At 42.3% G+C, this 27,408-nt stretch overlaps 1 protein-coding gene across 3 annotated transcripts; it reads right to left on the minus strand.

Annotated features, from left to right (window-relative positions):
- Window positions 1–26,818, minus strand: LOC148835638 (interleukin-1 receptor type 1). Of its 3 annotated transcripts, XM_088912528.1 has the most exons (13): window positions 26,736–26,818; window positions 25,361–25,429; window positions 20,602–20,718; window positions 12,896–12,970; window positions 12,166–12,412; window positions 11,624–11,807; window positions 8,804–8,969; window positions 8,635–8,697; window positions 7,942–8,074; window positions 6,578–6,723; window positions 5,122–5,265; window positions 3,120–3,287; window positions 1–2,511 (listed from the first exon to the last, which is right to left on the minus strand). In XM_088912528.1, the coding sequence occupies exons 4-13, from the start codon at window positions 12,960–12,962 to the stop codon at window positions 2,150–2,152; spliced, it is 1,680 nt and encodes a 559-aa protein (XP_088768654.1). In that variant the 5' UTR covers window positions 12,963–12,970; window positions 20,602–20,718; window positions 25,361–25,429; window positions 26,736–26,818; the 3' UTR covers window positions 1–2,149. The 3 variants fall into 3 exon arrangements, with proteins under 3 accessions (XP_088768654.1, XP_088768653.1, XP_088768655.1); XM_088912527.1 differs by lacking the exon at window positions 20,602–20,718; XM_088912529.1 differs by lacking the exons at window positions 20,602–20,718; window positions 25,361–25,429; window positions 26,736–26,818 and adding an exon at window positions 14,475–14,545.
- Between the last annotated feature and the right edge of the window lie 590 nt (window positions 26,819–27,408).

A 27,408-nucleotide genomic window follows, 5' to 3' on the forward strand; every position in this document is an offset into this window, starting at 1 on the left:
TTAAAGAAGACAGAAGATATTTATTTATTTACAGCACTTTACAGAGAAACGCAGACATGTTCACTGTGACTCTGTACAGGGTATTTACAAGAATTTCTAGTTTGGAGGGCCCCGGCGTCGGCAGAATCGGGAAACAGAATTAACTGCAACGGAGCGAAGAGAGGGCACCTGTTTCTTATAAAACAAAAGATTCAACTCAGGAAGGAGTTACTAATGAGTTCATTACTCCTTAAAAAAGGGATATTAAGCAAACTGGAACCTTCTAAACAATGTATTACTAAACATGTGGAAGATTTTCTTTAACAGGGGGAAGATCATAAATAGGAAATCAGTATTAATATCAGTGGTATAATCAATACCATAAGAATACAGTCCCTTACCTAAAACCTACAGTACAGCTGGTCTTTTCAGTGCTCAGATTATTTACAGTGTAAGCGTTCTTTTCTGATCAACTTAAGTGCAACTCTGTTATTAATTACATCAATCTGTTATTGCCCTGTTTCTCATTGTGGTGTCTTCTAGATTTTTTGTCTTTCTCTCTTTACTACTGAAATTTCTGAAGATTATTTGAATAGTGAGACCTAGAGCCTCAAACACTTGAATGAGCAAAGGTGAAGACATGTTTTTGTGTTTTTGTACATATTACAGTAAAACACAATGGAAATCATCTGAAACTCTGGTTTCTCTGAGTTAATTTATAAAACGTCTTCCCACACAGAAACTTGCACAATATGTTTGGGGTTTCTCAACTGAACCAGCATTAAGAAACCACACTCTATACCCTGAGTGACCTATTTTCAAGACTAAGAAGCATGATTTTAAAGATCATTTACATCACCTTGCAAAATACTGATGGTATACTCTACATTGTTGAAATCAGCTAAATGCATCCACGTCCACACTTTAGTTGTTACACTAGCAAACTCGCATTTTCTCCCATAATACCCTTAAAGGAATAGTTTCCATTAGCTGAATTTCCCCTTTTCGGTTTCTCACTGGTTTTGTCTTATTATGGTGTTCTGTGTGGTTCTCGTCTTGGGGATTTTTGGCACATGTCTTTATTTTAATTACTGATTTCCTATCCTTTTTCAAAAGGGCAAAAAACATGCATTATAAGGACCTTCAAGGATTTCCCTGTAAAAGTCCAACTTCAATTAAAAGGGGAACGGCAGTAACAATTTCTCAGACTAGTTATTCAATTTTGGAAACTATATAAATTCATTGACAGTATAAAATTTCGAATTAGGCACACAATTGTGAACTTTGTGAAAGAACTATAAGTTGACTCAAACTTGCATTCGAGTTCCCATGAATTGCGAAGTGATGCAGCCCTTCCTGCTCACTAACCACTGTAATGACTAAAGCCGATGTCACACTACAGGACACGACACGACTTCTGGTCGGAGAGCGTGTCAAATTTAACGACCGCAGTTGCTGAATCTTGCTGCCTTTGCTGTCCTAGAGGGTGTCAAACCATACGACTAGGAATCGCAGAGGGTGACTCATTACATGACTCCCTCACGACTTTTCATCACGGTTCCAAATCTCGTATTGCGCCGCGAAAGAACCGCGAGGTCGCCTCATTTTGGCAGCCGACTGACTTGGAGCAATAAGAGGAGGAGCGCCGCACGCAAGTCAACACACGACAAACACGAAATATCGAACCGACATCTGTGCAGGCTCCAGAGTTCGACCAGCCTCTCCTCCATCTGCACAGTCCAAAACACTCGCTTTCCTTCTTTCCTTGCAGCCGCACTGTACTTCCGGCTGAGCGCTCACTGGCTGTTGACTGTCACAGACACAAGAGCCCACTCCTACGACTTGTGAGTCGCTATGAGAAAGTCAAACCAGTTTGATATTATCGTAGCAGGTTGTGGAGAGTCATAGGGGCTGTTAAGAGAGCTATGACTGAGTCGCTGGGGGGCGTCACGCTACACAGCTGACGGTTACGGCCGCGAGCTGCGACTCTCTGCAACTCGCTGTGATTTTCTTGCGATGATGTAAATGAAGGCTACGACTGACAATCCTAGGAAAAGTTGTGTAGTGTGCCAGCATAATGTAATGTGATGTACAGTACGAGCGCATAAGTACAGGTTGTGCAGCAGCCTGTTTGATGTAACATGGTCACTTCCAAAACAAGCCTGTGATCCTAAAGGTTTAACAGTATGTTCTTCTCTGTACAGGATGGGCTGTGCTTCACTGGCATGTGGTACCGTACCTGCTTCCAAAATCTTGCAAATGGGGAAAATGATATGTTGGAGCTACCACCTTTCCATCTTATGGCCCCCTGTTTCTGCTTTAAATACCTAATAGATTCAGGAAAGTCTGAATAATTCTTGACGTCCTCTAACTCGATCAGAATGGCCTGCACAGTCCCCTCGATCAGGGCACTGTGCATGCCAGATTGCTGCTCGAAGTACACGTTGCTGTCTGTGTCCCCAAAGGTGGTGGATGTGTAAACGATAATGAGTCTTCTGCTCTTCTTTATGTTCTCGGTAACATCTACCACAGCTGTTAAAAAATAAAAACAAAGGCACGTACATAGATTAGATCGGAAAATTTGTTTTGATATTTCACATAAAGGTTTTTTTTTAATTGGTTTAGCATCACTGATTATCTTTTTGTAGAAATCTGCCCAAATGTTTTTGACATCACTACTTAGAGCTACGAACCCTGCAGCCACACACGGGGAAAATGTGGAAGTGTATGTGTATAGTATGTGTCTTGTCCAACACATCCACCTTTTTTATCTCACTCTAGGATAAGAGCCTTTGCCTGCTGTAGCTGGAGCCATGCCTGTTTTTTAATGTTATTTTCTGATGATTTTAGCACTATAGTGGTAAACTCCCCACACTCCCTCCCTCTCACGCACGTTATCATTCTTCACAATTCAAGAAGGAACCGCAGCCTCATTTCATTTTACCTTTGAAACTTTTCTGCCATAACACTCGGTTCTTTCCATGTGCTAGACTGGGTACCAGCACAATGGGAAACTTTCATTTCAGCTTTCAACGGCAACAGCAGCTCAAAGCAGGGAGAAACACTTCAGCAAGATCAGAAGCAAAAGGACTTTGCAGAATCAGATAACTCTTTTTAGAAAAAGCAACAAAAAAGCCTACCTTCACCAGGCAAACCATCCCTTCCAAATATGAAGAGTTTATATCCACATTGCCTCTCCAGAACATGGGGCAGAGCTTGCAGAGTAAATGTTTCTGCACTGGTGGAGGTAGTCGAGTTGTATAGTTTTGGGTAGATGATGTAAGCATCATAAACCTTTCCATCAGAGTCTAGAAAAAACAAAGAGCATCAGATTTCAGGCATCAGCTTTGATCGCAGGTATGAAGTGTATCCTAATCGAGCAGTACACCGGCTATACAACAACTGTCATTAGATCTGATTTAATTACAGAATCGTGATATAACCAACCACTGGGCCATTTCTCTATAAGTATATTTACAAATGTGCAAATCAAGACTCTGACAGACTCAGAACTGCTATCCTTTGCCCACATGTTAAGGAAACACCTAGACTCAGCTACCAGAAAGGGGTTACACACTTTCTTCAGAAGCACCCATACGCTCCATACCATTATTAATAATGTACAAAAGAGATTCTTCTGATGTATATTTGATAACCTAAATTGTTAATTGTCATAAATTCATATAGCATAAAAGATAATTGCATGTATCTGTAAAACAAGACAATCAACTACAAGTCTACTCAAAATTGAATGTTAAAACCCGATAAATACATTCGGAATTAAGTACAGTAGTAGTTTTAGGAATTCTGCTCTATATCTCTCCGTATCTAACAGCGAAAGAAAGTCACAGTTTAACATAAACAGCCAATTGTAAACCACATCAAAGAGGAGGTGTAAGATGGAAAATGATGTAAATATAGAGCGACAGTTCTGATAATACTTTTCTCGCTTCTAAAAGTGATCACACCTTCTCTGGGTGATGTCTTTCACCTCTGTGAAGGCTGGGCCAGTTATCTGTTCCTCATGTGGTGAGAAAAGCACTTTCCCCTCCAGGCAGCTGTGGTTACTGCCAGAGGCTGCCGTCTCTTCTGCAGGCAGGAAGGGTGGGGGCTCATTCAGCCTTGCCCTCTGCCTGCAGTGCAATTGTGTCGAAGTGAAGGTCGGGCCCAGCTGGCGTACCCAGCTGGTCTCTGCCTCTCTGTCTGCTGTCCAGGTGTGTGGAGTAACAGGTGCGATGGGGGTGGGGGGGGGTGGGTGTGTTTAATCTTTCTCCACAGTTATAACACCACGTTGTCTTTTCCAGCGGTATGTTAAAATTTAAAAAGCAGCAGCAGGAAGACTGCGGATGAGCCTGCTTTTCATGAGCTATAAATGATAAGTTTTCTGTTCCAACAACACAGATATAAAATATGTGGATTTAACACATGCTAAATATATTTTGAGGTCTTGGTTAATCAAGATGCATGCCAAATGCATGACTATGTACAGGGCTTTTTCTGGCTTTAATTTGTTACCCTCAGGCCTTGATGTCAGTCATTCATTTCACCCTGCGACTGGAGGAATCCGCCAAGGCAATTTCGGAAACTGTTCACTTTCGGCTCAGCGCACCGGTAAAAGCCCGTCAGCTACACGACTGGGGGAAACGAGCACCGCGCACGCCTTGGTCGGCGCCGCTTGTGAACCACACGAGAAATGGAGAACAACCTCAAGGCCCGTGTGTGGGCTCCACTGTGTCTTGCAGAAGAGCTGCCCCGCAGTGTGGCGTGAGGCGGGAGCGTCTCGGCAGCGCATATTCGCAGACTGGCCCCGGGGGGGTTCAGCGCTGGGAATCCCAGTGGGTCACTTCACCTGAACGCTCCCATATTAACTACCAGCCCCGATACATTCACGCCAATTCAGAGATTGAGGTGGCTCTCGCATACGACGCTGCGAGTCGGAAGGGGTCCGAGCAAACCAAGAATCTACTGCTCCTGCACGGTCAGTCAGTCCGTTGAGCTCTGCCACCGTGTGAATCCTGGTCACTGCACAGCAAAGACATGACCAGGCTGCACACACACGCGTCTTCGCAGTCTGAATCACTCAGGAGACACCTTTCCGCCACTCGCCCTGTTGGGCACCAATAAGGTAAGACGTGCCTGTACCTGTTTGTTTGTAAAGATGATGAAAAGATCCTCTAAACCAGAGAACGATGTCCACCTTGAAGATCTTGTAGGTAACGACAATAATGACAAGGACAAAAGTAAGCGCGGTGAGTGTACATCCAATGCGCACGATTAAGCTGAGATCTACAAAGCAAAAAAGACAAAAAATTGTGTTCAGTTTGACCATCAGTTAAAGGTCTGCGCTTCTTAAAAAGTCGTTCTCAAGGGTCCAGTTAATATTTTTTTTGTCAGGAAGGTGATGTTCAGATGTTCAGAAAGTTTTCATTTAGCAGAGAGTTATAAATAACGAGATTCCCCTAAACATAAATATGTCTTTCATTAGGAAGCAGACATTTTACATTGATGTTTACAAGACATACTGTAGGTCATGTAAGATTGACCATACCTTTAAATACTACAATACTAAATACTAAACAAATACTAAAAAAACACAGGTCTACTTTTAATCAAGTAACATTCCTTCTTCCTTTTACTGTGTAAATCCCCTTAACTAAAACATTATAAATCCGAAAAAGCGATGCAAGCGCGCCACCTACTGTTCAGGAAAGATTATTAAATTAGCGGAGACTTCAGTCTATCCTGGCTTCCTTGCCCAAAAATCAGAATACGGTTTTCTCAAATTAACTTAATCTTGTTCTAGAAAAATTATATTAACCTATCAGATAATTTAGTAATTATATACTGAAGGGTATTATTAAACCGAACTAATAATAAAGTGAATTTAATTAAATAAAATGCAAGGTTAAATGAGTGTGGTGAAGAAGCTCTCTCCAGTTATATGCGTTGTTTTTTCTGGACATTGGGAGATAAAGTCCTGATGTAGTTCAAGCAGGGAGCTGCGTCAGCATGCGTAGGCTGCAAAGGAACAAGTAAAGGTTTATTCATTGCTGGAAAGAGAAGAAAAGAGACACAACGTTTCGGCTGTGGAGCCTTGTACAGGTCCGTCTTCTTCGTGTCACACCCGAAGAAGGCTCCACAGCCGAAACGTTGTGCTTCTTTTCTTCTCTTTCCAGCCTGGAAAGTCCTAATGTTATGTGAAGCACTGTACACCATTTATTTTTATAAGCAAACTGACATTCTGTTGTATGCCTTTCTTACAAAATTCAATATCCTGTTATCATTGCTACTTCTATGGTTTTGGGGACTTGTTTTTGAGAGTGTGGAAGGAGACTTCTGCGTGTAGCTTTTGCAATGTTCAATAGTATTTCAATTCGAAAAAAGCGTACAGTATTACGGCACCTATTTACAGACAGTGGCAATTATTACGCAATTATGAGGAAAAGGAAATCTTTTTGATTACGTTTACCAAAAAACAAAAAAGGTGAACACGTCTTGTCGGCTTTCGCAGGAGGAAAACCTTTTTCCCTTCCCAGAAGGGAAAGGGTCCATTCTTTATTCTGGATTCGGGAGCAGCATCTCGAAACCCGGTCTTTACCATGAGAATGTAAAACGAAGGAAGCCGCCGCAGATCCTTTCGCGCTCACGACGTAACAGGTGAAGTTTCTGTTCAGATCCTCTTCTTTCACCTCGGAGAACGTCAGGGGGGTCTGGATGAGGGCGCCGCCCTTCACCTGCGTTTCACTGCAAAAACCGCAGAGAGGGAAGTCAGGTCGCCTCTCCGGTTCGAAGAACAACAACAACAACAACAAAAAAAATAGTTCGTAGTGAAGCTTGAATGCACTCGTCCCTCTCCGTACGAACGCAGCTGGTTCCAAAATTTCCGCTTCGCAGGATTATTTAGTGTAAAAGCGACACCAAACTACCACCGAAACATCAAAGTCTCAGATTAATCTCAAGCGTTCCTAACTGGAAGCAGACAAGTTGGGTTTCGGTACTTTTCTGATGTTTTTCAATGGTTTGCCATCCATAATGGCAAAGTATATATGTTTTCAACAGGTCGAATTGACCAATACTTGGGTTTTTTTATGCATGCTGTTGTGTTTAAATGTATTATGAAGCATCAACTGGAGAATTAAGGTCTCCACGATCTCCTTAGTACATAAAAACCTAACATACGACACGAGCCAATTGAAATTCTCAACTATACGATTATTATGTCACTTAAAAGTACTGTGCACTCAAAATCAGAATAAACCCCCCCCAAACCGTAAATAGACCGCCTACTGTAGTTGTCTGGTGGACACAGTGTGCATTCGTAGCAATCTCAACAAACCATCCCACTGTATTAAGTACATAATTGTGAAACAACATTATTTTGGACAAATTATGCATGCAATATATATAATATATTATATTTCTGCTCCATGACTAGTATAATACCCCTTCAGTTCCTGTAAAGACAGCTCAGACAACAGAAGCGAAAATAAAAACGGAAGAACACACTACACGCTTGGTTTCAGCTCGTATTAGCGTCTAACACAAAATAGGGACGAGCCGTAGTGTATATGGTTTGTATCGCTCATGTTAGCGCGTACTCGCGAGTCAACTATGCGTTTAAAGAACAGGGAGGGTGCCGTTTTAAGGCATGTGTTGTCTGACACAGTTCGTGACCTTTTGTTTTTACTACTTTTAGACTTGCGGTGGCATCCTCAAACGGGCCACCTCAGTCGCTCCTGCGGCGCTGAAACAAGATCGATCTAATTTCAGCACCAGGTAGCAGAAAATTACAGAGTTCAGCTCTGAAGCGCTCGAATAGTGCGGGCTTTAAAAGGTGTATTTGAAAGAGGCACAACGTGTATGAATCAAGTGCCATGCCTCTTCTACCGGTCCGCGGGAACACTGAATGAAAAACCGCCACTCAACTCTCGTCAGATCTTTTCAGAAACAGACGGTACACACTTCTGCCGTCCTTGAAAGACGCGAGCCGAGCTGTCGTCGGGAATCAGACTTTGGTCGTCTATCCACAGCACGTCGGCGGTGTGCTTCCCCTTTCCTCCCAGGAACACCGTGCAGTTCGTGGTGAAGGTCGACCCTGCAAGACCGCGGCGAACGCGTTTTTACCCGCCTTGCACATGCAGTGATAAAAGAAGATAACACACCAAAGTGATCACATTGTACTTTTTTTTCCCCAATAACACCTTTTTTTTTGTATCAGCTCTTGTGCAATTAGGTTCCCCGTATTTGTCAGCAGGTTTAATCTCTTTTCGGTTTTAAATATCACTTGAGTAGTCCCATACAGAACCAAGTCACACTTGCGTCTGACGTTATCATGGATCAGAAAAGTGCCCTAATTTCAAAATGATGTGGGGAGAGCCCCATTGTATGACTTGTAACAGTTATAACGTTTTATTTAAGGGTTTTTTTTGTAAGATCTGGCCTTTCTTCAGACGTCTGAGCAATGTCATATGCGCCGTTTCATTACGGCAGCACCGGGTGCTACGCGGCGGTGATGACCTGCCAGTCTGCTCCACTGCTTCAGCCAGCACCTTCATTGTCACTGTATATCTATCCTGTTGGTTAACAATGCACAGTAAGAACTGTCTGCGATGGTGGACAGGAGTTCAGGCTTACACAATAGTACACAATACTTACCCACAGCAACTCCAACCGTATTATTTATAGGATAAGTCACTTTCGGTCGCAAATGCCACTCCTCTGTAAATAAATAAGGCAAAGATTAAATGGCAGATCTAGAGGCCTCAGAGAAAGGAGATATGATCTACGGTATGTTTTAAAATGTGTTAAACACCAGCATGCTTACCGATGATATCGGGGTCTATAGTTCTTGATGCTGTGTATGTCGTCCCATTCAAGCTAAATGTTATTCGGCAGGTGTAGTTGCCTTTGTCTGCTAAAGAGACGTTTTGTATGAAAAGCTTATTGCTGTCGTACGTGTATTTGTCTCCTTCCACGAGGTGTACACAATCCTGCAAGGGAAAGAAAGGTTATGCTGTCTCAGTGACCTGTTTGAGATTGGTACCAGGCCACTAAGGGCTGTTTGTCTACAATGTTCCTACAGTCTGTACACTTCCCTGTAGGGTTTTGACAGCACTTTTACAGTATGTAGCGTTTCTATAGTCTACTTTTTTTCTGCAGTTTCTTAAGTCGACGCTTTTTTTGTGTAGGGTTTCTATAGTCTACAATGTTCTGTAGAGTTTCTACAGTGGGGGGAATCACAGCCAGAGAGGTGTACACACTGCCCGTTCCACCTGACAGTGGAAGGAATCCTCCCCCGTTCACCACTAGGGGGCGCCTAACACCCCCAAGACCCTCTAAATTGTTTCTCGCTCCCTGACTGTCGCGTGAGGATGTCTCTCATCAGCACCACCTGAGTTTCTAATCAAGAGCCCCTCTACTGCACTCTCACGCCACTCACCTCCGTTTGTCCTAGACCCCCGCCATTGACTGCACGCCTGTGGTGCACTTTCATCTCTAAAACAAATATTTTTTTCTTAATTTTTCTCTCGAGCCTTATTGCTCGCGCTAGCTCACCTCAGTAAAGAACCATAAGTTTTGAGCGACTACACACCTCTACCTCCTCTCTATATATCGATCCTCTAGCCTGTGACAAGGCAGTCCGAAGCCCCACACTGTTACAAAATAACATCAGCATCTTAACACGTATGAGCATGTTTTTGTCTTAAAATGTATAACTTAAGAAACCTCAGTAGCACTCTTCATAATGCTGTGTGTTTCGTAAAAATAAAATGTTAAGAACCTAAACTACTCCCCAGCGCAACATTAAAGGATGAAGATATGAATTAATTGCCCCCTTGGGGATAATAAAGACTCTCTCTCTCTCTCTTCAAAACAGACAGGCACAGGAAATAAACCCAAAAAGTTAACACTTTCACAAGACTTTCAGAATGTGTCAAACTTGCATACGATTCCTTCACAGCAGACAACAGAATGAAATGAAGACCCGTGTTGAACAAATGTTATTCTGGTTACAGCTACAAAGGTTATATTTGTGTTCTGGGATCCTTCCGATAAGAATCTGGGAGCATTCTCTTGTGCCAGAGTACTTTGACAAAACATAGCAGGGGAGATGTCTGCATCTTAAAGCCATTCTCACCATCTCAGGTGGAGTAAACCCAAAGAAACTCTCCTCCTCCTTTTCTCTTTAGTTTTTAAGAGGACTGTCTTCTCGATGAATCGGTTTTTGAAAGCATGAGTGTTGTCTGCCCGTAAGAATGGCATTATACGGTATTTCATTGCTAGGATCTGTGATCTTATCAACTTTTGTCTGATTCTCTTTTTTTTTTCTCCTTTCCCTGCAAGGTTTCCTGGTCCCAGTCAGATAGTGGCATCACTCAGGCTTGAGCCCGTGATAGGACGTCTAGAGAGCTCGGCCAGTTGCTTCGCTGGGCAAGTATCTCTGCTGGCTGATTTCCTGGCACCAGCAAACGGCTGTCTGAGCTGCGATCTCTCTTGCAGCAGCAGTTTCCTGTGACTCTCGGTACCGCACCGCTACTGTGGTCATCATCCCGTTATTCCTCAAGACTGCCATTTAAACCAGCTTCTCCCCTCAGTCCCTGCTCCCACCCTGTTTGGTCCTGAGCCTTGCTTGCTCCAGAGTTTGGCTGTCATGTTTTTCTCCTGGTTGGACTCTCCCCCGGTGTCTGTGTTGGTGTTTCCCAGACTCTGAGCTGTGCCTAGATAGGGTCGACAATACATCTGCCGCAGGATCCCACCCAGGCATCACAGCATGAACATGAAAGAATGTGAAGGATAAGAGTTGGCAGTCCTGGACACAAGCACAATATAGCCAGCAGCTCCATCACCCTGCAGCTCCCAGCTCCCCGCTGGCAGCCCACTGGAGCTCAGCAGTGTGAGCCTGGTCAGCACCTGGATAAGAGACTCCTAGGAAAGCTAAGGCTGCTGCTGGAAGAGGTTTTAAAGGGACCAGAAGGGGGCACTCACCCTGCAGTCTGTGTGGGTCCTAATGCCCCAGTATAGTGACGGGGGCACTGTACTGTAAAAAGACACCATCCTTCGGATGAAATGTAAAACTGAGATCCTGACTCTGTGTGGTCATTAAGAATACCAGGGCGTTTCTCGAAAAGAGTAGGGGTGTTACTGTTCGGCATCCTTGCCAAAATTTCCCATTGGCCTTTACCAATCACATCTATCTCTGATCTGGCTTCATCACTCTGCTCTCCTCCCCACTGAGAGCTGGTGTGTGGGGAGTATACTGGCACACTCTGGGCTACACACTGTGTGATGGGTGGTGGTGGAGGGGACCCCCATTACCTGTAAAGCGCTTTGAGTGGAGTGTCCAGAAAAGCGCTATATAAGTGAAAGGAATTATTATTAATATACTTGAATACACTCTTGCGCTTTCATTCTGGATTATAAATGCTAATGAAAATATATTACATTTAATGCAATGTAGCCTTTAAGCTGTTCAACAGTTTATCAAGGTGTGTTGTAACCTGCAAGCACCACTCAATTTCTCTATATTCCAAAAGTGATGTAAAATTGTGGACTTGTGTAATTTCAGGATTTCCCTTTAATGGGTGTTTCTTTGACTTTCTCATTCATTACGAACCTGTAAAGCAAGATTAAGCACAGCACTTACCTTATACCACAAAAACTCATAATCTGTCTCTTCGTTCATAAAGATATTTGTTTCAGGACAGCTAAGAACCCCGTTTGCTAATGCAGAGAGCTTCTGCCCAGACTTGGCGATATTATTGCAGTCACCTTTCTTTGTTTCATTTACTATCAGAAATGTAGCTTGTTTTTTGCACCATTCAGGGGTTCTGAGAAAACAAACAGATACGTTATTGATTAGGACAGATACACACTAACTGTACAGGTAATGTCCAGCCAGGCAAGACCCAGAGCCGTTGCCTTTTTGCACATCATTTCTATACCACAAGAGGGCAAGACGAGGCAGCACTAGAAAGACATCTAGCACAATGAGTGGCTTTGAACAGGAAAAGTCTTGCCAGTTTGCAAATCCCCGTTAACTGTAATGTTGAATCTCAAGCATTACAACCCCCTCACCTCCAGCCCTAAGTGTACAATATATGCTTTATTATTATTATTATTAAATGATGCATGTATATAGCACTGCTCTGTATTCACATATAGAAGGTATTGTAAACACAAGTTCACCTGAGAATGCACACGTAGTGGCCCGTGTCTGCCAGAACAGAAGGCAGAAACCAGAGTCGAACTCCCTGTGCTCGGATTCTGCCCCCCTGCCCAGAGAACTCCTGCCGGGTCTCATTTTTATACCATGAAATAGTATGCGTAGTGTTGTGGCCATTGATCAGATGCTGTAAGGAACATTTCAGCATCACAGGCTCTTCCTTTAAGCTGTAGTACCTCTCAAAGTCCACGTAATAATCAGTGCAGTTCTCTGTGCAGAGAGAAATACAGTTGGAGTGAGTCAGCAAGCATACAGCTGGGAGTGTAATATTTACAGTAGATTGCAGGACTCTCGTCCTCAGGGGACAGTGGATGACTGATCCCGCAGGCAGCAGCCCCAGCTATAACGTTATGCCATTTACTCAGACAAAACACACAATAACAACAACAACAACAACAACAACAACAACAGTGCTGTCAGCATAACCACAAATGGTTAACGGACTAAAGCGATATTACCTGGACTTTTGATGTAGCATGCTTGTGTCTTTGGAATCTGACCACATGAAGGAATGCTCGTTTTATTTACTGTCGATTTTTTTTTTATAAAATCAGACTTTAGAAAATAAACAGCTGGTCACAAAAGTTTTAGTTGGGATCAGCTAGTGATTTGCAAAGGAGCACCATGATACTGAACAAGCAGTGGAGGTGCAATGGAATCTGGAATTCAGAATAAAAGGCATTTTGTACCTACCTTCACTTATGAAAGGGTGGACATATGAGCATGAGGCAAGCAGGGCGAACAGCAACAGAAGACCCATAACTGAACCTGCCAACAATATTGGAGAATTACAACAGAGCCGGACTGAATGGGACAGCAGATCAGAGGAGCCAGATGGGTAGGAGTTTGCTCTGCCTAGCTCTGAATGAGAGGAATACTTGAATGGCGCGACACTAGATGCTTTTGCAGTTTGTGGGTGGATCTCTCACAGACAGTGTGACTGTGGTGAACAACTGTCATAAAAAAGGCAGTTTCCAAAGGGGAGCTGTAAACAGTACGAAGAGGCAATGCCATCTTATCCCTTTGGCACAGACAGCTACAGCCTATTGCAGAGACAGTAGCTCTATCTGTGCAAAAGGGATAAAGTGGCAGAGTGGCAGTGTGAGCATGCTAAGTGAATCTTCTCTTCAGAAGATGTTGTGAGTGGTCTCTGAAACAGCTCACGACTGGGATATCAGTGTGAACTGGGCTTTGTTGTTCAGGGAGTAAACTGCCCAGGACAATTGGATTCCAGCCTGTATTAATCAGCACACCAGAAAACACCGACATACAGTAAGTAGGGTTTACACGCACATATCCCACAATCAACAAGAATCCAATTCAGTTCTCAATACTGTATTCATCCCCGGGAGGACAGTTTAAGAAAACTACCTACTGTATGATTTACTAATTAACTACCAAAACTCTTATTAGAATAATTTCTGCCAGATTAAATGGAAAAAAAGAATCAGTCAGTAAGTAAATTAATAACTGGATAACCTTAGTTGATGGAAGTTAGTTGAGCAGACTTTTTTCACTACAGCTCCAACATGTGATTTCTGGGCTCCACTGTTATTGCGTTCACATGCACAATATACAGTATACATATTTTTTTTAATGTTATAGTACCGATTGAGCGATGTTGTTGAATGTTGTTTTGTATTATGGTGTTGTACTGTTGTTGTGTTGTGTTGTATTATGGCTGTATATGTTACAATACATGTTTATGAGCTGCTGATGTGCAGGACAAGTTCTCTTTGGCAATGAAAGGTCAATTCAATTCTATTCCATTCAATTTGATCCGTATTTAATTTGTATTTTATGTCCACAAAGCTCTCTGAAAAAGAACAAGGAATACATCTGAATATTTTGTTACGGTATATTCATCATGTTCTTGTGTTGTATTGCTGTGGTATATGTTATACTATATGTTCATGAGCTGTTGACGTGCAAGACAAATTCTCTTTGGAAAATTAAGGTTAATTCAATTCCATTCAATTTGAGGTGTATTTAATTCTCATTTTACGTCCAGGAAGTCCTCTGTGAAAGAATAAGGAAAACATTGGAACATGCTGCTCTGTTCATCGGGAGCTTTGCCGTTCCCTGGTTGAAATGCAGAAGACGGCTCCGGTGGGGTGTGTCTGGCCTGGGGTACACCATGTCAGCGTGCGACACACTGAGGTCTTTCCACCTCACATCAGCCAGTTCCTAGGAGGCTGCTGCCATCACAACACCAAGAAAAAAACCTGCCACAGCTCTAGAGCACAGAGCTAAGAAACAACATCCACTGTACCTTCCGAGCTCCCGAGGGCTATAAAAAGCCTGATGTGTCTTGTTTGATTGCAGAAGAAGTATCAATGTTCACTCCCGTCCGAGGTGACTGCCGGCCAGCTGCTCCCGAATGGGGTCACGGAGTTACCCAAGAAAATCCGATCGGGAATGAGCCACTGCAAGGAACGCTGCCACCCCGGTCTCACGGAGCTCTGACACACTGAACCAGGACTCCCCCGCAGGGCCGAGCAAAGTCCAGGGACAGTCTCTCACATGTACAGTAAATCACAGATCGCCCCCGAGAGAGAGAGGCCTCCACTGCAAAACTGCGACTGCACGCCTCTCTCCCACTTCGGCTTCAAGCCAAAGACTAAAATAAGAAGTATGGAAATGCGTAGCATTTACCAGTGACAAAAAGAATGAGGCCACTTTAGATATCAGGTTTCAGCTCAACACCTTAATCACAGTTATTAAAAAAGGCTGGAAGTGTCATCTCTGGGTTGTTTGTTGGAACGCTGTCTTTTAAGCCTTTCAATATTCTCGTGTGAATTGAATTGTTACAGATTTCCAGTCAACTATTAAAATCTATATCCCTGTATCCCTGAAATCTGCGTATTTTTAGACATGAACTTAAAACTGTAACCAAGCTCTATTATTAGTTCAGTTAAGGGCTGAATTAATCAATCTCAAGATCAGATGGAAAAAAACACCAAAACATTTTTGAGTTTTTATTTTAAGTTTTTAAAGAATCTTAAACACTTTTAGCGCAGGATTAACCTCAGGCACAGTTCTCTGATGGCACCTCTTCACTCATAGCTGACAATAACCCGGTTATCGATGCCACTGGCAAAATTAATCCCAAACAAAGCCATCGGCCTCTTCCCCCTTCCAGCCATTTTCCATCAGTGGATTATTTCATCAACCAAATTCATCAATCAAGCTCCTGAGGCCCCTTCCATACCCAGGAAACAGGTCTGTCCTCACCCTAGGACGAGTTCAGGTGCTCCAATCTCTCTGCAGCAGAGACAATATTGTCATCAAACCAGCGGAGAAAGGTGGTGCTGTTGTGGTGTAGGAAACAGACCTATATATCAACGAAGCCTCCAGACAACTTCCTAACATTTATTACTAACTAACCCCCTATAGTCCTCTTCCACAGGATCCTACTACTAACTACCAAAAGGAAGTGGTATCCACCATCTCTCTTCTCCTCAGCAATAAGGAATTTACGCATCTCATCGTTGAACATCCTCAGGTATCTTAATTTGACCTCCTTCCGAAAAATCTACAAATCCGACACCCCAAGACACCCTGTCGTCTCAGTATGCAGCCGTCCCTTCACTCACATATCAGCCTTTCTCAAAAACGATAAGAAACCACTGGTCAAAGGGCTTCCTTCATTCCCCACAATTATTCTTGCAGCCCTCAAGCACATGCCGGCGAAACACACAGTTTCCTGACTTCCCCATCATCTCATATCGCTGACCACTTAATCTGCACAACCGTCTTGCTCACAGATCCCCTGACCGCCCTCAGCAATCATCCCCACCACGCACTTTCCCCCCACGGCATCACCTGTAAGTACAGTATATATCCGATACAACAAGCATTCAAGGCCCCTCTGGACAGTTCTGTGTCACCCAGAGGACATCGTGTATTTCCAGCGACCTCATGTTTCTGCACCTCATGCAGAAAATGCCTGGCCACTCACATTGGTGAGACAGGAAGGAGACTAGCAGACCGTTTCAGGGAACATGTCAGGGCTGCGAGGATCCAAGTTCTCTCCAAACCCTTAGTTCCCCATTTCTCCTCTAATGGCCACCATCTTTCTGATATCTCAGGGTCTCACAGGGGTTTCGGGATTCCTATTGCAGAAGGACATCCAAAACTAAAACCATCCTTAAACTTGGATCACATCTTCCCCTTCCTCTCAACGACAGACTAATCTCCTTCTAAATCCTCTCCATTCATTTCCAGATTTAGCCCTTTCACACCCTCTTCCAATTCTCCCTTAGTTTGGACACTCATTCTCACCTGCTACACACCCAATCTCTACTGCTCCCTGCCCATTCTCACTTCCTGTTTTGTTCTCCTATGCCTTATTTCTGTGCAACTTTCCCTCTCTCCTCCACACTTGAAGGAGGCTCTACAGAGGAAATGCTGTGTTACGTTCCCCTTGCTTTCAGCATTGGATGAACCTTCCTACCCCTTCCTTGCAGCCCATGAAGGTTGATGCAGCTCCCAACTTAAGTCTGTTAAAATGCATTATGTTAATACAAGTCTCACAAAACCTCTTGCAAGACTTATCAACCTCTAACATCAGATTAGTTCACCACAAGTCAAGAGGAGTGAGTGTGTTTGCCTGTATGAATGTATTCAATAGCCACAAAACCAAAAAAAAAGCTGCTTCTTGGGTTCGCTGTTCACTCCCATATACAACCACAAAATTTCTCTTGCATTCAGGCAGCTCTTAGACCAACACGTTTATTTAAGCCCTTTCTTGGTCAGGTCAGTCTACTTGTTACTGTTATTGCAAATATTGATATTGATGCCTTCTTATTTCATGTTTTCAGTCTTGGGGTGATAATATGCGTGCTCACATACTGTACAATCCATATATGCCTGTAAGTATGAACCAAGTATCATCAGGCAGAAACGCCATTTGTGTTTTTACAAAAGACAAAGGATTGTACTCTACAAGGATAAGAACATAATAACAGTTACAAATGAGAATTATGCCCGTCGGCCCTAATAGCCTACTTGGTCCTTAGTAGCCAATTGACCCCAGGATCTCTCATTGAAAGATGCCAGGGTATCGACTTCAACCACATGGCTGGGCAGCTTGTTCCACTGTTCCACTCCCACAACGATCTGGGCCACGAAGAGCTTCCTGTTCTCAGTTTTAAATACACTTCCTCGAAGTTTCCATTGGTGCGTTCTGAAGAAGTCCACTGGCTTGATTTTGTCAAAAACTTTGAGGATTTTGAATGCTTGATTCAGAAGTTTTGTTTAGGTTTTATTTTATTCTGCGTCGCTGTCTTTAGTGGGTATGTACAGAAATGGCATTGTGTACAGATGTTGTGAGGTGCAACATATTTCATACACTCAATTGTGACGTAAATATGTGTATGTGTACAGTAAGTAATTATGTATTATTATTTATTATTAGTGAAAGGTAGGACTGAGTGATTAGCTTGCACTAACTGCACTCAGGGTTTTTTTGAATACTGAAAAAAGCATAATGCAATAACTCATTATGGAAAAATATATAGAAATTACTAAGAAGATTGGACGTGTTGTTCTTGACAAAAATGTAACAATGAGTAACAATGAAAAGCTAACTTAACTACTCAGAAGAGATGCCAGAGATGAGCAAAGCTAAACTTAGACGTGTGGGAGCCCCACAGGGAGGCTGCAGTACATACAATACACAGGAAGGTAAATATTTACTTTTGTTAATATTTGTGTGCCAGGAAAGGATCAGAATGTCCTCCATTTATGTACTCACGAACGATGTGCAACATATTCTGCTAACAGGCAGTGTGCTGGTGCAAACCAGTGGACATCGTGCTGTGCTTGGTACTAATATATCACAAGACACCACCATCGTCTGTATACTAGTTGTTGCTGACCATCTGGAGATACTGACTGCAAATGGCTTCTGTTTATGCCCACAGACCCTGGAAAGTTCACTGCGAGCACAGTGATTGGTCTGAACACGGCTCCGAAATCACCTCTTCTCAGGTTTTTTTTAAATTGCTGCGGTAGCTACTGCAAATTCTGGCAGCGACTAAAGGGTTTAAGGAAACAGATGCAGACAGGAGACCATCCTCATTCTGCCTGAAAGTTTTTTAAACTACTTTTTCAAGAAATTATCAACTCATCCATGATTGCCTAACTTATTTTGGTATGAAAATAGCACAGATTTCTTACATTACTTTTCATGCTTTCCTGTTAAAGTCTATGACACACAATGTTTCCTGTCAGAAAATTGTTTTACTATTAGAATCAACCACAACAAGCGTGGGTCAGCCTTGGATTAAATCACTGATTCACTGTGTGCCTCATTCATCACTTTTCACTTCACAGTCTTGGCAGAGCCAGGATCCCCTGACAACTCTCAGGGGGTGGTTTTATAATCTGTAATACTCACAGCTCTGTGTCAATGTACGTTTTGGGTCCCAAGTTCTTTTTTAATTCAAACTGCGAAATTAAAAATGTCAAAGTTCAGTTTTACTTTGTGCAGGTGTTTTAGATGATAGAAAACAACAGGGGGGAACTACAGTACCTGATTAAAGGCTTAAATGAATTCAGTGTGATACAACATTCCTGAGTCCCCACTGCTGACAATGCTCCCACAGAGATTTGGCAGTGGAATATTTTGGAATCTTACTGTCTATTTACTGGAATCAGCGTCACAAAGATAAGCTTTTTGCGGCTCCTTACATTTCTAGACAGCCACAAAGAAATCTGAATCAACATCCAGCACATTAAAAGCTTGCGTAAAAATCAGGAAGCTAACCAATGGCCTTTCAAACTGAATACTTGGAAATTTGAGCAATGTACAATGTTGGTATCACAATTTGATCACTCTGCATTTGTTGAACTTAAACTTTACACCTAAGATGTTAGGTTCCTGATGCATGACACCACTGCCTCACAGAACCTGACAGAGCTAAACCTGGGTGATTGTCCCAGAACTGCAACAATTAAATGAAGCAACTGGATAAAATTGGAAAAGCAAGAGGAAGCACTTTTCATCCCATTCTGAAAATCCCAGGAAACCAGAAAACAAAGCTGGGAGTGAAATCCTCATCCTGAAGCCTTATAAATGTTTATTAGTCTGTGGACAGAATAATGCAGTGGGTTCACTCTCTTGAATTATTTTCCTGTGTAATACTAAGATTTTGGCTGGATATGAATGGGAAGTGTTTTGTTGCCAAACATTGTCTGTGCAAGTACTCACTGATTCCCTGAACTCTTGCAAAGATAGTGATAAAGAACAGATGACTTTCACATAGAAACCTTGCTTCCTGTACACTGTAATCCTTTTTGGTGTTTTATCTTTGTATCTTAAACACCAAGTACCAGTATAATTGGTGTTCAGATTCCTTTCTGTACTTTTATCTGGTTAGATTTAAAATGTGTTTTAGAAGCAAAGGCAACACTAATCTTACAGTATGTATCCAATGTTTCGAGATCTATACGAACAAAACATCTCAATGTGCACGTTAGATGCACTTTAAAGCACTGAAATTTGTGGACAAAGTCTGTGGTTCGGTTTTGGAAAAACAGTTTACAAATGACTCTCAGGCTGTCTAACCCAACTCAACCCCTGTATCTGATTAAAACAGCCCCCACACCTTTTAATATCTGGAAACTTAAAAAACGTAAAGAGTTCACATGGAACTAATAGACCTCACTGTGTTCAGCAAGGGGAAATCATGAACTATTAAAATAACTATTGGTTATAACACAGCAGCCCGGGCTAGCTCCCAAGAACAACTGTGCCTGGGACTGACTGGACTGACAACAGAACATTCATTTCCCACGATTCAGGACTCAAATATATTTTTAAACCCTTCCTGAATGCACTTGATTGCAATCCTGTAATATCCAAGACCTCACACAATTACATCAGGGCACAGTACAGTATATTCTTTAAGTGTCAAAGCTCTTTTACAAACGTACAGTATGGTTTCAATGATATCAGCATTATGGAACAGTATGAGCTTAGGGTGGACAAAATAATACAACAGCTTCACCTTCTTGAATTACTTTCCTGTGTAACACTAAGGTTTTAATGCTAGGACAGTATTCTTGTTTTATTTTGCATTAGGTAATCTATGCGGCAGGACCTACCCAAGCAAAACAAATATTGATTCCTGGAGAGTAATTAAAAACGTTCTGTTCTCCACAGCTTGTTCAACATTGGCTGAAGTTTCCCTGCAGCCAATTGAGATAGTCTGTGTAGATGCACCCCAAGTTAATAGCCCTGCATAGTAATCCACAGTTCAAAATACAGTGAGAAGCCAAAGAACCGACACAGTATGTAACACCGATACCAAGACTTGTCCTTAAAGAGCAAAAATGCATAGTAGATAAAAGGAAACAGTTTATACCGTAGATCATTCAAAGATAGTACTTACAAAAAAACACATTCTGACTCAAGCCACCCTCTGAACCAGTGAGTTATTTAAAAAAAACAAGACAAAAATCCTCCCCTGAAGTGTGATCTTCAGATTCACAGCTGGGCATCCAGAGCTCTGAAAGGAAATACAACGTAGATACAAAAGACGTTTCCTGTTTATACTTCAGCAACAACATTTGACAAGCTGTCCCAGGCTTCCTAACCTCATTACATTCCACTGCTTTTATTGACCAAGAACCGCAAAAACCTAAACTTATCAGGGTTAATCCAGCAGATGAACAAGAAACACATATGCAAAGGTGGGAGAGGGTTTCAGTGTGAAATTTCATACCCACTTTAGACGCAGGATCTATGAATTCGAGCCAAGCCAAAACCCAGGTATTGGCTCTGGAAGAAGTGGCAATTCTCTTGGCGCAGTTCCAGGGCACTGACATGACAGTGTGGAGAAACGCATGTGCAGCACATGTGTGCATGAGCTCACGGGTTCGAAGCACAGTTTCGTCTTCAAGTCTGGCGTGCAGCTGGGGGTGGGGGACTTAGAGGAAGAAAAAAAAACCCCACGGTATCTACACTTGCCCTTGAAGTCACACGTTGAGTCAAAACAGCTACCAGCAGCCTCACCTCAGGAATGAGCTGAGTCCCTCAGAGCCCGCTGCCTGAGGTGGCTGCTTCTCTCTCCTTCTGCACGGGAAAAACCTTTCCTCTTTGAATTATTTGGTGCGTGGCTATGGTTCTTTCTGACATTATTTAGAAATGCAGGAGTTAATAAAACATTCTCTTTTGTGTAAAGTGTAATGGGAAAAAGCACTCAAGCGGGTCTCTCAGGTTTCAATCTAGTTTAAGGGATGGAGAATTACTCAGGATAATGTGATAATTAGTGATCTTTTCTACTGTATATGAAATGGTTTTAATATTCAAACTTGATTCAAACTATTTCAGTATAAATATTCAAACTCAAGAGTTTTCTTGTCTTCCTGATCAGCTCTTTGAGTACAAATGTGAGATAACCTTGAAACCCAAGGTCCACATTTTCTGAATATACTGTATTTAATTAAGCAGGCGTGTTAGTTCATCACTCTGCAGGAGCTACCGTGCATGCTTTCATCAGGTGGCAAACATGCTGCAAACAGTTAAGAGTTTCAACCTGTTGGAGAGTTAATGGGTTTGAATTACCACGTTAATAGAAAAATTTAGGTTAAAGCTGTCAAACCTTCGTAGTTGCCTTTAAACCTTGAGAACACTTCACACCATTTTAAAAGTTCTGTGTTTTGGGGGGAAAGATGTACGGTATTAATTGTTATGTCTGTTCACTTAAACATGGGCATCCGGAGCTTCTAGAGTGTCTGCACACAGTATCTTCCCAGACCGCACACTAACTATGGATGTGCAGGCAAGAGGAGTCAAGGACAACAAGCAACAACGCCTGGAGGGGCTTCAGAGCTGTCAGATGGACGAACTGCACCCTACTTACTGTGACACAGAGAATCTCCACAAAAGTAAAGAGTCGCAAATTACAACTGTCAGGGATGCAAAGGGAGCAGAAGACATTTCCATATTTTCGTCATTATTCCACAGTAAGATTCGCAGCAGGGGTAAAGACGATGCCGAAACTGCCTTTGCCAAGAGGATGTGGAGGGAGGACTGAAGGACAAAATGAGCAGCCCTGCTCACCGTTATTTCCAAACAAAAGTCAAAGAATTTTCACCAGCAGAAGCAGCGAGATCTGTGTCCTTTAGTGCAATGTGCAACACAAGGAATGATGGGGAAATGGTGACTTTTGTTTCCATCATGAGCCCGACCTAATAATGTCTCAGAGTGTCTGGTCTGTTTTCCCCTTTTCACATCATTCAGGTGACTTGGAGACCTAACATACTGTAGTACGATAGAGTCTATCTGGTGGAGTCCCACTGACACAGGTGTTCTTCTGGGCAGACAAAATAGGAAGTTTTACTTAATCAACGGAAGGATGATTAAGAAAACTGGGTAACCTTTAGAGATTCTGTACATAAGGGGATAAAGTAACAAAGAACCAAATTAGTCAGGAAGGTCTTTGATTAATCAGACGGCACCTCCTGTCTCATCTTTTTTTTTTTAACGATTTAAAACATTTCAGAACCGGATGGGTAAGACCGCTTTTACCCAGTCCTGATGATCAGACATCATACTCGCAGAAAGAAAGCTCTATGAGGTAGAGGGCACAGATCAACGGTGCCCAGTGTTGGGCAGTCCGTGTGTTGACACATTTCCTCTTCGAAGACAAAATGTAAGAACTTGTCCAACGGGTCAAAATCAACTTGCTGAACTTGGCCATTAAGAGGTGAGTATGCAGATACTATGGCCTCCCAGGACCAGGACTGAACACCTCCACTGTATGTTAATGGAAACATAGCGTGTCCACTGTTAGTTCAAACCCAGGAAGCCATGAGCACTGACAGAATCTATCAGAGAAGCTGCACACAGACCAGGGGGATCTTCCTCAATTCAATCCCTGAGCAAGCTGCAGATCGCTAGGTGAACGACACTGCATGGCGATGGCTGACACAGACACATGCTTCCATCCAGCCTGTCCCAGGAGCGCACAACAGCCTTACTGCCAGCGGTGCAGAATGCCCATTTACTCACGCTGGTGCCAGACTGGGACAGAAAGTTCTGGGAACGCTTGCTGTGTGAGAGGGGCACTGTCACGTGGAGATATTAAAGGATCATGCCTCAGCTGGAGCACACATTTCAAAATGTGGTAAACATGGCCAACAGTATGACCAAGGTTCGTGAGAAAAGACAACGTTTCACCAATATCCAGGGGACTGCGGTCCATATTGTTGTAAAAACAGTTCTCACACAGCCACTGCTTGTCTCCTGCTATTGCATATTTATCTGTCTCACCTGCGCACATCTGGGCTGTGGCACTATCACAGAATAGAAATCTATGGGGCAGAACAAAGTTTGTAATAGTAGAAGATTTCTTGTATTTAAAATCAACTCAAGGGTTATAATACAACGACAAATTATTAAAAAGGAACACACAAAATGAACACCAGCATGCAACAACTCATTTATTACTTATTTAGTACACAAGCAATCTTATCTGAAGGTTTTGCGCTGCAGAATTCTGTCTCTTAGAGGTTGTTTTTTATTTTTGTCTTTTCCCGTCAGCCCTCTGCATGTTTCTGGGGATACAGTCTGATCGCTCATTCTTCAACACACACTGTAAAACACTGAGCTCGGCATTCAATTTTTCATTTATTCTTTCGGAACAGCGCCCCGAAATGGCCATAACTGTAATCTTACATTTCAGGCATGAATTCCATTCGAGATTTCACAATTAGGGTCATTATCCTGCTGGAATTTACATTTCTGTCCCACAAGTCTTCTAGCACTGCAAACTAACCTGTGTCTGAGAGAGTAGGCCTGCCACCACGCAACCTACATCATCAACACTGAGGCCCACGCAACACACAATACTGCTGCTTTCTCAGTGGAAACAGAAATCTGCTCTGAAATCGTCTGACAAGAAAAAGATAGTCAAAAAAATCAAAAGGTTTCTTTATTTTTTAACTATTTGGAGAAAAAATCAAATCATTTTACTTCGGATTTTGACTGGATACTGTTTTCTGCCAAAAGAAATTCATGTGCTCACTGTACGGCTTAATTGCTCACTTGAGCATTTCTTAACCACCATCTCTCGATTGTTGTGTCAAATCTCTTGCTGTAACTTAAGGAGGCTGTTTTGGGGCTCCTCAAACTATTCCTCTTTCACCTTCTAGAGAGATCTTCTTGGCTCTTAGCTGAATAGTTCCTGTTCTCCTGTGTTTGTTATTAATGGCCCTGTGCTGTTTCTCAGTAAAACATATGTCTTATTTCTTGTTTCTTTGTATCACTGCCATTTTGAGACTGTTGCCTTCCTCTTTGGTTTTAAAACTTTTTATGTATTTCCAGTTTGTTTTTCAGTCCTTTTTTTAATTATGTATTTCCTTATTGTGCAATACTCATCAACTTATGGTTTTCAGGCATGACAAATGTTAATGATTAGAAAATATGAAATAGCTTGTTCACAATACTTTGCATTTGACATATGCCTGGTAAGAACTTGTTGTTTTATTGCAAAGCTGAATCTCATTTGTATGTCTGATTACAACAAAACAGAAACTGATTAAACCACTTTCACTAAAGAATTCTTCCGTTTATTTTTTAATTTGTCAACTTTTTGCTCTGTCCCCAACTACACATTAGTCTGAGAACCTCACAGGAATAAGAAGGGAAGATACAGATTATGAGAACAAATAAACTAAATTTTATTTTTGGGGCCACTCTTCATCAAGCAACTAACATTCACCTTTAAGTTTTTATAATGGCTAATAATCAAAAGTGAATATGTGAAAGTGAATCAGTCATAGTATATTATGTGCCTCTGGCACGCTGCAAGTAAATACTATTTTCATTAAATACAGAAGTGCACACATTTCCTTAGCATTCTTCAACAGGGTTAGTTTAACATGTATGGACTTATACAGTATGTACCCACCCTATGAATCATCACACCTGTGCTGCTTATGGTGAATCAGGTATACTGTACCTTCTTGAAAAACGAACTAAACATTTTTTTTTTCTATCGAAATAAGCTTGGGAATAAGTTTGGTAAAGCTCGGTAACACAAACATGCCAACCGCAGCATGCCGCAGCAGAAGACCCACCAGTTCTTCGTTAAACAATCCAGCCTATTTAGTTCAAATGCGTAAAATAACCAAACCGATGGTTACCTCTCGATTCTCCTCCCCCGGTCTTCCTTCAGACCTTCCCCTCGGCTGGCAAACTGCACCCCGCCTCATCTGCAAGCGACATTTCGGGGTAAAAGAGGACGGATTAAAAAGCGTGTCGGCTCCGCCGTTTTCTGCCTCGACCAAGTAATAATAATAATAATAATAATAATAATAATAATAATAATAATAATAAGCGGACACAGTCTGTAAAAGCCCCCTCCTGTCCGGCACATTCCGCCTCGGTCCCCACCGCCAGTACTGGTGCAACGCCCAGAACTGAACCTGGAGGACTGGTATGAACCGATTCAAAACGGTCGCCAGTTAGCTTCAGTCATTACATCACCAGTATACTGTAAACTGCCTCGGCATTTTTGCGGTCATAACCTGGCCCCTGACTGGGTTTTGAAACGCGGCGAGCTGGTTACCAGTAGATACCAGTTTAACCTTTTGGTTTTTTTTGCAAGAAACGCACTGCAAGATTATTTTAAACGAATAAAATCGCATTTGAGCAAACTACGAGGACAGCTAGCTCCCTTAAAGTTGATTTTGACACAGGATAACTGCATTCAACTTGGAACGGTCTGATTCTACCAACCGAGAAAATAATTATGTTCATGAGTTAATTTTTCACTACCCGAGACATTTTGTGACGGCAGATTTCTAAGGCAAGTCATAAAGAGACAAAATCACCAAGAAGTGTTAATCTTTCATCTGCGGGATTTGTGACAGATGATCGCGTTAACTCGCCTCGTCTCGACGAGTCAAAAGGAAAACTTTCTTTAAAGTGAAATGTCTACTCTGTTTCCTCTTCATCCACGTTTTTCTCCCACTACTTCCAGTTTCGTACAAGAAGCCAGACTGCGATGCAAGGTGAAAGACTAATTCCTGACTCGGTACTCCTGTCCTGGACAGATTGCAATGTTTTTTTTTTTAAGAGCAGCCTTAAATTCGTTATCCCTCTGTAGCTAAATGTTACTTCGGTAGTATGCTGAACACGTGTGATACTAATCCAAACTGAAGAAGAAGAAAAAACAGCTTCGATCCATGAACTGTTAGTTTAGGATCGCACTACAGGCTACAGTTCACATAATAATATGAAGAATAAAATGAAAAAAATAAGTTTGACAGTAGTGTATGCGACACAGTAACGCAGAAGACCCGATATTAAAGTTTTCGATTCCAAATATCAAGCATATCAATGTAAGAGTTCATGCCTTTGCCGAAGAAGGAACAATTCGCCTCCGGGTCTTTTTAGTTTAAAACCATTGCTTAAAACTTTCCCACGGACACGTTCCCTGCCATTTCGCACAAACATTTGATCTAAAATAGAATTCAGCATAAAGGTGAAACTATAAAAAAAAAAAGTCAGATGTACCTGCCTAACTAGACGTCTTTGCCTCGTTAGTTCCAGAGAGCAGCCGAGCCATAACTGTGACTGTTATGAGGATAAGTATTCCGCAATTTCCTTGACAAATATTGTGCAATTTGCAGGTTTACATAGTCAGGGAGACACTGTACGCATGCACCATGAAGTGCCCGGGCTGTGTGTCCTATCGGATTTATACACGAGCAAGTCAAAACCATGAATTTCCTACTAGGGTTGCTTTTCAAGATTTAACAGGAGCCTGTTTTAAAACAAAAAAAAAAGGTAAACCCTTTTTATAAGTGTAGATGTTCTGTGCTCTGTTCTTGTTTTCTTTATTCATGGGACTTGGGGAAAATAAAAGGCGTTATAGTACTGTGTATGCTTCCTGAGAAATCTCTATCGCCATTACAAAAATTCACATCAAGCTGCAAACGGGCAAATGTGTCTTTTTGGAAGGAGGGATATATATGTGTGTGTGTGTGCAGTCCTTAACCATTCAAAGTTTCTTGTAAAACGCCTAGTCTAAGAATCGAGCTTCATTTTTTAAGGAGCCATGATCAGAAGAAAGCATTTCAGCGGAGCGAGAGTCAGCCGCAGCCCGGACTCGGTCCGGAGTGCTGGGCGAAGAGGGCGGGATTAGGGGTGAACCGGAGCCCACTCAGAGCACAGACACGCAAGCAGG

This window comes from Atractosteus spatula, chromosome 4, assembly GCF_055471065.1.
Source record: "Atractosteus spatula isolate fAtrSpa1 chromosome 4, fAtrSpa1.hap1, whole genome shotgun sequence".
Taxonomy (NCBI): Eukaryota; Metazoa; Chordata; class Actinopteri; order Semionotiformes; family Lepisosteidae; genus Atractosteus; species Atractosteus spatula.